The following is an 11,037-nucleotide window of genomic DNA, read 5'->3' as shown; positions in this document are numbered from 1 at the left end:
CTGCCCAAGCACGCTTCAAACCTAAAGTCCAGTTCGTTTGACCAGTGTGACCGATTCGTACTGTCCTAAGGCACGGTATACTTCCTTGGCCCTGGCAAGCTTCGGAGAGGTGTGCTTCAGCACGGTACACTTCATGTACGAGCACGAGCACGCGGGTAAACAACGCTGACAGCCTTCATTATGGAAAAATCCAGAGTTTCATGTCTGTATCTGACTAACATGACACAATATAAGACACAAATGGATATTAAATGTCGGTTGCACATGTTTAATGAGGAAGGAAATCTGCTCAAAATGTATTAAATATCCATTTAATCACTTTACACCATAACTCCATCTCAACCATGTTGACGTTCCAGATTGAGGCATCACCTGCTGTGTTTATCAGAATCAGAAATACTTTACTCCCCAACACAGAAAACAAGTTTCAGATATAAGCATAAAGTCAGCATCTCTGGAGCCAAAGGTTGATTTACTGGTTTGTTAATTCACTTTTTGGATTCATCAAGACAACTATAAATAACATAAATGACTTTCTTATCTAACGTCCTTAATGTGTATACATTTACTGGAACAAAGCCAAATGTTCAGTGGCATGGCACTGGGTTCAGTTTGGGGTCTCAATGATGACACGGAAGCAGAGGTTTGGTTTCCTAGGCGAATATCATGATTCACTTTTATTAAAAGCATCATAGCTACAATTCATCATACATGATGTCTCCAAAAAGAAAACAAAAAACAAAAAGACAAACACCCCAAAAAAAAAGAATGAAAAAAACAACAACAAAACTTTACATGGTATGTCTGTAAACTTCAAGGCTAGATAAGAATTTGAGGTAATGCTCTTCAGCTTGCTGGCTAAAAGTAACAAAAAGTCCATTTTTCAAGAAAAGTAGCTAAGTAATAAAGGTACCTGATTATTTTAACTCTTTAACACCAGTGCATCAACAGGAACAGAGTGAGACAAAATTGATTGCAGTACTTATTTGTCATCATTTACAGTTTTTTTTATTTTATTCATACGACACTTGTGGTTATATTCATATTGTGTGTGTGTGTGTGTGTGTGTGTGTGTGTGTGTGTGTGTGTGTGTGTGTGTGTGTGTGTGTGTGTGTGTGTGTGTGTGTGTGTGTGTGTGTGTGTTGGGTAAGTGATGTTAGAACATTCAAAAGCTGCCTTGGTTATTGCTGTCTCAGCATCAGAGAGAAGAACAAGGGCCTTTCATGGGAGGTTGTGTTTCAGAAAGCCAAAAGGATCACTTCCCCTCTGTCCCCGTTCTCTCTCTCTGCATCTGCTGGGTTGGCTGTAATAGCAAATGTTAAAAAGACCTGGCCACAATGTGTTTGTACTTTCAAATATTTTAACCAGTAGCGGCACTTGTTTCATCTCAGTCACTTGAACTGGCCTCAGAAATGGAAACAAATCAAGCCCCACTTGCACTTTTCAAGTATTAAAAAAAAAAAAAAAAAAGGGTCAATAGTTGAACTTCACATGGAAACTTGTGAACATCTTACTCTGTTGAAAATGTGTCTCAGTCATGCTTTGGCCAGGCCTTGTGTCAGTGTGTAACTACAGAAACAGATTTTTAAAGAGAAGGTCACTGGAGAGCAGCATTTGGTCTGAAACTACCAGGAACAAAATATAACAAAAGGATTTTAATGTGGCAGCAAACGAGGAAATAAACAATCAGTTGTGCCCCCTTTTAAAGAATCAACCTGAATGATCATATCCCTGTTTGGACCACCACTCCAAATCCATTTCACAGAAGCCTCCAAATGGGGGACAACTAGATTCGGCAGCCCGCAGTGGACCAATCAGAGGGTCTGACTGGTGGCAGACCCAGCCTGCCTGCCACTCCTGAGCCTGCGTCAGCCACATCAGAAAGAGTGTGGCAGTGGAAAGACTCAAGACTGGTATTCAAACAGTGTGAGACTGGGTTTAACAGTATTGGTTCAGTGTGCAGGCACGCACACATGCACAAGCACACACATGGAAAAACAGCCGCAAGTACTCTGAGAAACAGTTAAATAACAGGCTTTAGAGGTTAGAGTGTGTAGTGATGGACCTTTGAATTTGAGTGTGCATGTGTGCATCTAATGATCAAGTATGTAAAGGGATGGAGCTTTTGTAGTCAGTGTACAAGACTGAGTTTCAAGCCGGTCTAGTTTTGTTTTTCCTCTTCAGAGTCTACCTGATTTGATATGCGAGAACTAAAAAAATCCGCTCTGAAACAAGAACAGCTCAATCAAACTTTAATACCCATGATTCCTTTTTGCAGCAGCTTTGTCAGACAGACAGCCGGATCAGCTGTTAAATCGAGAACTTGGTGTTAGGAAAAGCGCAACTAGTGGGCAGTTTTCCTCTTTTGCTGAGATGCTGCCAACAACCAACAACAACAAAACAGTCCAAAAGAAAAAAGGAAGGAAAATACAAAATAAAGATTTGAGAGCTGAAAGCAGCAATAATAATATAATAATAATAACAATGGTACTATAGGAACATTGTGAAGTCCTATTTGAGGGGCTGTGGAGAGAAAGGTGTGGGGTGCACAGTTCAGAGTGCACACATGCTAACCAGCTGGAGAGAAGGGAACAGTCTTTGCAGAGGAGCCGAGCTCTGAGTGAGGGGCTTTGAGGACTTTTCCCTGACTACACTATCAATCTGAGACTTAACTTAAACACACCTTGGCCTCTCTGACGCATCGTAAATATACCTGGCCAAAAATAATAAACAACACATAGTGAGAGAGAAATCATCAACAACAATGTAAAGGAAAAAAAAGAACAGAATTCATCATAGTTTGGATATTTCTTGTGGGGTTGTGTAAACGTAGTGAGGGGGAGGGGTGGTGGGGTTGTTAGGGGGGGAGGAAATGTCCAAGGCCGATCAGTTTTGCGTTTCATTTCAGTCACTCTTGTCCTTCTGTGGCGACGTCGCTGCTGCCTCCTCCTCCTCCTCCTCCTCTCCTATTCCTCCATCCTCCAAGACTGAATCCTCATCTCTCATCTCCTCGTCTGCTCTACCCTCTTTGTCCTCAGCCAAGTCACTATCTCCTCCATCGTCCTCCTCCTCCTCCTCTTCCTCCTCCTCCTCTTCTGCAGCTTTCAACAACCTCTTCTTCTCTTCCTGGTCCCTCGGGGGGTTTGTGGTCAAGACGTTGCCGCCCAGCGCTCCTGCCATAGCGCTCTGCAGCTCGGCCAGGGTGGAGGCGGTGGGGAAACCGGGGAGGCTGAGCCCCCCGAGGCCTGGAGGTAGGAACATGGAGGGGTAGAGGAGGCCAGGGGCCATGGTGGACAGGAGGAAGGGGTTGAATGCTAGAGAGTTGGCAGACATGCCAGCTGCAGCTAAAAGGGCTGCAGCATCACCGTTGATTGATGCCTCAGCTGACGAATCAGCTGCAGGCATCTGCTGGGCAGTAGTGACATCACTCCCTTTCTCCTTCTTCTTTATCTTCTTCTTCACTCCTTCCTCATTTCCTCCTCTCTCCTCCTCCTCATCGTCATCTTCCACCTCATCACAGTTTTCTCCTGCTTCTTTCCCTTCTCTCTTCCTTGTACTCTGTCCCTCCATTGTTCCGTTTGTGTTTCCTGAAGCTGAGGCAGAGGTCGAGTTCGATGCCGCGGCCGCAGCTGCAGCCAGGTTGCCGCCGAACAGCCCTCCTAGGCTGAACATGTTTGGAAGGGCGGCCATGTTGGTCAGGCCTCCCATGCCAGGCAGCATGAGGGGCAGCATGGAGGCAGCAGCAGCACTAGCAGCAGCCTGCTTGGGGTCGGTGGGCGGGAAGGCCATCAGACCAGCAGCCAACTGGAGAGACTGGAGGCTCTGGAGGGACGACAGGTCCATCCCCCCAAACAGACTATTTAACAGAAGAGGGTTGATGCCTCCGGCTGAGAAAAACAAAAAGGGTAGGGTTAAAACAAATAACAACCAACAAACTCTTTTCTTCATTGACTCCAAGTTATTAAGCCTATTAATTCCTGTCAGTCAGTCAGTGCCAATATTCCCCCAACATGCTTATAGATGAACAGTGTGATTAATATTTGCATTAGCAGTTTTTTTTACCTGCAGATGATGCAACTGATGCCAGTGATGCCTGGGCAGCCTGAGCTGCTGCCGCCGCCTGTGCAGCAGCTGCTGCCTTGGCGATCTCAGATTTTGGTCGCCGGCCCCGACGACGAACGCCCTCCTCCCTAACTACAGGGCCAGTTAGAAGACGGTCAAACATGGCTTCTGGGAGGAAACCCTGTGAGGGAAGAAAAGAAAACTTCATTTGACAAAGGAACTCCAAGCAGGAAAACTTAGCCTAAAGAAAACTATATATATATATATATTTATTTTTTTGTTTCCATCTTTTTCTTACAGGATTATCAAGCATGTTTCTTAAAAGTGCATAGGTTTTGACTTGGTTACAAACCGACTGTTTGACGATATCTGTCCAATCAGGGGCAATAGAAAACTCTGGGTTCTCCAGTAACCATCTTGGAAGCTCTTTCATTGGTGGAGCCATTGCCCCACCCATCTGAGGAAAGAAGAGATTACATTTATTTTGAGAAATAGATCATTGCAGAAAGAGAAACACATGATCAGGGTAAAAAGATGATAGTATAGATGCTTTGCTGTAGATCTGCTTACTTTACGTCCGTTGCGTCTGTTGACAACAGGCACCCTCTCTTCTCCAGTTAGGGTGTTGATGTCAATCTTGTTTGGGTTACGACAGCGATGGCGCTTCTGCTTGGGCTTAGAAAACTGAGACAGCAACAAGTCCTCGCTCTTCTATAGTTTTTGACAAAACAAAAAGCGAAGCTGTCAGTAGCTAGCCACGTTTAACAAACTTGTTAAATCAGAAGACATCGAGAATAAATAAGAAAAAAAAGATTATAAGTTTACACAAAAAAGGACTGGAGGTGAAGGGAAATAAAATTAATATAAATCAAAGAAAAGGAGGATGACGTACTGGTGGGAATCCAGCCATGTCCATGGTATAGGTCGGGTTCTGCCTGAGCCACTCTCCAAGCTCTTTGTTGGAAACCGCTGCCTCCTCCTCCTCCAGACTACCCGAGGCAAGTGATCTGGCACTGGGGCTTTGTTCAGGGGCAGTCGGGGGTCGTTGGGCACGTGTGACACCCTGAGCACCCTCAACACCTGACATCTTAGACTCTTCAGTATCATCCTGAATGCCCAAGAGGGATCGGGGAGGAGAAGAAAAACATTTAAAAACACATCCTCACACTTTTGGAGTTTGAATGGATGGTTAAGTTCACCAGGACAACGTACCCTTCCTGCTCTCTTGTTGCCCATGAACAGCAGATCCAGACCCTCCACATTTTTTCTGCGGCCCCGCCTCCTTCTCATAGTAGGCAGGTCAGCTTCCAGGGAACCATTGGCTCTGTGTCCAGAGGGCGGGGCTTGCTGCAGCAACTCCATCTGCGCTTTGAGGGAGGGGCTTGTCACCAGAGCACTGGGGAAGCCGGCTAATGAGGGCGACGCCTTGTGGTGATGATGCATTCCCTAAAACAACAAATCAGAAGCATTTAGTTAACACACTTGATTTTGTACCATGTAAAAATGACTTTAGCAACTAAATCTTCTAATAAAGAATCACACTAATAGACTGCATGTTTTATTGTAAGCACCTTGGTGAGGTCGATCGCATGACTTTGCGTCTCAGCAGCAGCATGGCTCTCCCTCAGCTGAGCAACCATCTCCATCAAGTTACGTCTCTTTGCTGCCCTCTCTGCCTCAATCTCGATCTTCCTCCTCCTCCTCCTCCTCTGTCGGGGCACAGTCAGGCTTAGCGCATCCTCCTGCAAAATCAGTCAACAGTTACACCTGTGTATTCCCAAAGCGAAGTATCAGAGCTAGGAGAACATTTTAATATTGAAGGGGTAAAAAGGCTTTATTGCAGCTTGTAGAGCCGGTGTGTGTTGGTGCATAAAACACTCACATGAACCTGGGATAACGGCGTTTTGTCTTCACTCCCGCTGTAAGGTGTATGGACGCCACCTATCGTCAGCTCGGCCAGGCTCCGCCTCTGCAGGGGGCTCTCGGTCGTCATGGCTGCGGTCGCTGTAGTTACCGAGGAGCCGTGCCCTGGCAACAGGTTGCTGGGGAAGTCAAAGATGTGGCGTCTGTTGACGGGCCACTTGCCCTTCAGGACAGCCTCACAGATGTTATCCATCCTGTTGATCATCACTCGGTCCTGCGCAGAACAAAGAGAGAGGTCATTATGAACCGTCTTTAACGTCGCTATTCCTTTATTTGAAACTTGAGACATGTTGGTCTTCCTGTTTTGATGAGCACATTTGATCAGAATTTATCATTTATCACTACTAACAATATTCAGCCATATTAAGGTGCACTGTCATGATTATTTCATCAGCTCTTACACCATCAACTTAGTAATAATCCCTGTTCATACATGTTTCACCGTTGGCATTCACACATGCAGCTTCTGGGAACTTTCAGGAGTGCAGTTCACGTGTAAAAGGGGCTATATTCACTTTGAGTTTTAGATCGTTTCCATTTAATTTCTAACCCATTTGCTTCATTTTTCAGATCACTGTGACACCTCTGTCAATGTTACATTTCTTGAACAGATTTTCTTATAAAGAGCCTTCAAATGGGTCAAAGGACAATTTGAGGAGCCTCCTCAACCACTATGGAAACATCAACTGTATATTTATTTTCATAAGAAAGTAAACGACATATTGAAAAAGGTCAGAGTAAAGCTTTTTTTTTACATGGATAATCCTAAAATGTATAATGGAGCGCAATCCAATATCAAAGTACATTAATACTATGTTTGTTCATCTTACAAATAAAGCTGCTGTGGAAACATTGAATACTTTGACAACAAAGTCATAAATATAAAAGAAAAAGGTAAAAAAATGCTCATCACGGTTTCTCTGAGCTCAAGCTGATGTTTTCAGAGAACTTTGTTTAAATGGTAAATTAACTCGGTCTATAGTCCTAAACGTTTTATTAAACCAGCCTTATAAACCAATATGCACATGTGGAACCTATGGAGGTTAACATTAATTGTTGGTATTTACCTTATCAACAACAACAGTTATGCATTTGATAAAATTACCAATTCCCTAAAAAATCCACACAACTCATTCAAAAACGTTTGCAGGAAATTTCTATCTTAACTGATAAGAAAGTGTGAGAGAAATAAAAACACAGTGTTGGTGAATTAGTAAATGATAACTAAATGGTGCTGGCTGCTGTTTATGACTCACCTTAGGCCAGAAGGAGAAGCCGTAGGCACGTTCCTGTAAAACTTGCAATGCAGAGGTTTCTGGAAGATCATCGGGACAAAATCCATCTCTCGTTTCGTTTTGAGCCGACGTGCTCAGAGACGCGTTGCTCTCTTCATCGAAGTTCTTCTGCTCTGACGCAGCACTCGCTGTGCAAACAGAGAGAAAGACGCACTTAATTAAATGGGTTTCTAAATCATATCAAGGGAATTAATCTCATTTTATTCTGTTGCCCCTGGAACTTAAACTCATTAAAACACTTCCAAAGGTAAGAAGGGAATCACCAGAAATAGGTTTGTGACGAAGCATGGTGTCAGTAATGATGAGGGCCAAAAAGTAAGACATGGATTACTGTAAACCGAATGACACTAAAGCATCTTTGTTGTGTAGAAGCTACAAGAAGAACTTAATTTATTCTTTTTACAGTACCAAAAATGATCAAATCAATCAATGATCACTGCCTTACCTTCAGCCTGAGAGGATTTCTCTGATTTGTCATCTTCATCCATCCTCTCTTCCTCTTCCTCCTCTCGGCTTTTCTCTGTGTCAGCTGACTTAGGTGATTTAGGAGACTCAGCATTCTCCCTCTCTTCTCCCTCCACCTCCTCTGCCGTCTTGTTGGCTGGTTGTACTTCAGGAGAGGCGTCAGGATGTTCTGAGATCTCAGGAGTAATCACCTTCTGCTCACTCTGAGCGTCAACAGGAGTCTTCTTCTCTTCTGTCACATCCTTGTTTTGGTCTTCTGGCATCGAAGTATTCTCTCCTTCTCCACTTTGCTCCTCATCCTGCTCCTCCTTTTCCACTTTCGGCTGGGCCTCCTCTTCTTTCTTTAGATCATTTCCCAGCGCAGCAGGTTCTTCATCTTTCCCTTCTCCGGTCTCTTCATTTTCTTTCTGGAGATCAGGAGTTTCAGTCTTGGTACATGGAACGTCTCCTTCCGTTTCCATTTTCACCTCTGTCTCCGCTTCTTCAATCTTCACCTCCTTCCCTTCTTCTCCGTCCTCTTTAGCTGCATCCAAAGCGACTTTGGCAGCGGCTGAAGCACTTGCCAGCTCTCCAGGAGTGAGAAGGGGTGCAGGGGTGATTTCAGCTGATCCGATATCCACTTTAGTGATCTCTCCATAGGCTCCCATGCCCGCACTAGTTCCCCGCTGGCTGGCAGCACGCTGATGGGCATCCAGGAAAGCCAAGGTGGGGTCGTTCAAGATGTGATAATCTGTCCGGCTGACGCCATGTTTGGAGGCCCCCAGGAGCAGGTCCCGGTCATGGCGCCCACTCTCCCACCATTCTGGGAGGTCTGCGGAGGGCTGGCAGAGTTTGAGGCGCTCCGAGAGCTGAGGGTGGGGGAGAACTTGTTCTCTGATGCGGCGGAGCAGCTCGATGCGGTACAGGGTGCGTGAGGCCCGCTCCTCTGTGATGGGGTCGATGATCAGGGTTGGATCTGCTAGTTCTGAATATATAAAAAGAAAGGCAGTCGTGAATAAAAAGAAGCAAGAATAGAACATTTAATATATGTTTTTCTATGATCTTTAGAAATGTATGTTTTTGATCTTCAGAGTCCCTCTGCACCTTTAAGAAAAAGCTAAAGACCCAGCTCTTTCATGAATACCTACTAACTTAATGATGATGGTCTCCATATTATTGATGATGATGATGGTAATGACGATGGTTTTTGTTTGATAATGATGACTTATAAGATAGCTTATAAGTTTCTATACAGATTAGAGCTCAAGAACTGCCCTCAATGTTGTGCTTTGCCTCTGGTCACTTCCTGTCAGCACCTGTGTGTCCAATTAGACTCAAAGCTGATCGTTTGCTCTTACTGACATTGTTCCCTTTTTTCTAGATCCTTGCTTGTGTTGTACTTACTCTCTGATGTACGTCGCTTTGAATAAAAGCGTCTGCTAAGTGAATTGTAGAATGTTTTCACCAACCTGTCTCAGGCTTGACCTGCATCCTGCAGACACGTTTACACATGGCGATGAAGGAGTAGTAGTATTTCTCCAAGCTCTCGTCTGTTTTCTTGTCCAGTCGAGCAAAAGCCCTGAACTGAGTCCAATCAAACTTCTGACGCTGGGTGTCAAAGACGACTCCGAAGGTGGAAACCACACGGTAGAAATCAGCCTCCTCGCGACGAGTCCATCTGACAAAAAAAAAAGATTGTGACACTAAGTTCAACTTCCACGAGTAAATGGGAATTTCTTAAGTCATGATGATCTGAGATATTTGAATACTGTTCAATCACACACGTTTACGTATCCTTACACTTCTGTAATTAGGTGACATTAAAATGCAACATTACCTTTGTCGTCTCTCCTTGAAGTACATCGCTCCATCAGACATCAGGGAGCTAGCGGTCAACACAGGGGACGCCTCTGCCATGAACTGTCCACCTTTAGCAAAGTAAGCCCCCCCTTTAGCCATATATGGGCTTCCTTCTGCCATGAACATCCCTGTACCATCATGGATGTAAGCTGCTCCTCCTCCTGTCTCAGTAACCATAGCAATGGAGGGCATGAACTCCCTCCGCCGCCTCCTGCGACCATCAGGGCGGCTCAGGGCCTCCTGTCGGAGCTGCTCCCTGCGGTTAGAGCGCTGGTAGGCTGTGATGAGGCGACGCAGACGTGCCGTTAATGCCGAGGCTGCTGGCCAATAAAGTCGCTCGTTGGAGCCTGGAGCTCCGCCTGAAGAAGCCACACTTTGACCGTTCTCACCTAGCTTTGCTATAGGAGGACAGAGAAGAGAAACAAGGGATGAAGAAGAGAAAAGATGGCTGTGGGATTCTGATCATCATCCTTTTAGAAGTAGTTAGAACTGAAAAGGTTGAAGGAAATGTCGAGCCTTTCATCAGGACTAATACTGGACTGAGGCTTTGGGGCCTGCGTCCACAGACAGGTCAGTAGTCTCTCTTTGGTCAGTAGTTTTATGCCAAGGTTGTTTTGGCACCTCGAGTCATTATAAATAAATTCATGGCTGACCAAACACAGCAACACTATCAGTCTATATGCAGATGATGTACTCCTTTTCCTAAGAAACCCAAACAAATCCAAGAACTTATCAAAACCATAGACTCACACTCCAACGTCTCCGACTATACTGTTAACTGGAATAAATCCACCACCTTAACAATAAATGGAGAAACCACTCTAACTACATCACAAATCCCCCACTTACCACCCACTACTGGCAATATCACATACTTAGGCATTCAATTCTCCGCCAAGGTGTCAGAGTTATTCCATCTAAATTTCACCCCACTTTTGAAAACAACACAAGATGACTTAAACCGATGGATGATGATACCACTTTCAATTATAGGACGCATTGCTACCATAAAAATGATGATACTACCAAAACTCAATTACTTGAGTTCCCCATCCAACCTACAGCAAAATGGTTTAAGACATTGGATTCAATAATAACAGCACTCTATTGGAAAAACAAAAAACCCAGAATAAAACTAACTACATTACAACAATCAAAACTTCAAGGAGGCCTAGAAGCGCCAAATTTTCATCACTATTACCTAGCAAATCAGTTACAATACCTTATCAAATGGATCCACACAAACCATCACCCTATCTTTAAACACCTGCCACTTTGTACATGCTAAGGTTTTAAAATGGCATGCTACAGTTCAGACTGTTTAAGTTGATGAATGTAATGTGGTGTTAATGTTGCTGCTGATTGTTCTAATCTAAGTGTCTTGAAGTGTGACAGCGTGTGCATGCATCATTTCACAGAGGTCACACTGGTAACCTGGGTTACCGTTCATACT

At 44.4% G+C, this 11,037-nt stretch overlaps 1 protein-coding gene across 1 annotated transcript in view; it reads right to left on the bottom strand.

The window, feature by feature from the left end:
• Window positions 1-1,072: 1,072 nt before the first annotated feature.
• The window catches only part of chd7 (chromodomain helicase DNA binding protein 7), a 66,198-nt gene continuing 56,233 nt past the window's right edge, over window positions 1,073-11,037 (bottom strand). Inside the window, exons 30-41 of the mRNA XM_020629090.3 lie at window positions 9,562-9,982; window positions 9,194-9,402; window positions 7,726-8,709; window positions 7,242-7,408; window positions 5,945-6,199; window positions 5,634-5,804; window positions 5,275-5,508; window positions 4,955-5,170; window positions 4,633-4,773; window positions 4,415-4,519; window positions 4,063-4,243; window positions 1,073-3,887 (exon numbers count right to left, since the gene is read on the bottom strand). Coding sequence (XP_020484746.1) covers window positions 2,905-3,887; window positions 4,063-4,243; window positions 4,415-4,519; window positions 4,633-4,773; window positions 4,955-5,170; window positions 5,275-5,508; window positions 5,634-5,804; window positions 5,945-6,199; window positions 7,242-7,408; window positions 7,726-8,709; window positions 9,194-9,402; window positions 9,562-9,982 — 4,067 coding nt within the window. The 3' untranslated portion in view covers window positions 1,073-2,904. The remainder of the gene's footprint in view (window positions 3,888-4,062; window positions 4,244-4,414; window positions 4,520-4,632; window positions 4,774-4,954; window positions 5,171-5,274; window positions 5,509-5,633; window positions 5,805-5,944; window positions 6,200-7,241; window positions 7,409-7,725; window positions 8,710-9,193; window positions 9,403-9,561; window positions 9,983-11,037) is intronic.

The sequence above is a fragment of the Labrus bergylta genome, chromosome 4 (assembly GCF_963930695.1).
Source record: "Labrus bergylta chromosome 4, fLabBer1.1, whole genome shotgun sequence".
Classification (NCBI taxonomy): Eukaryota; Metazoa; Chordata; class Actinopteri; order Labriformes; family Labridae; genus Labrus; species Labrus bergylta.
Note: the sequence above shows the minus strand (reverse complement) of the source record. Positions and strands in the feature narration are given on the sequence as shown.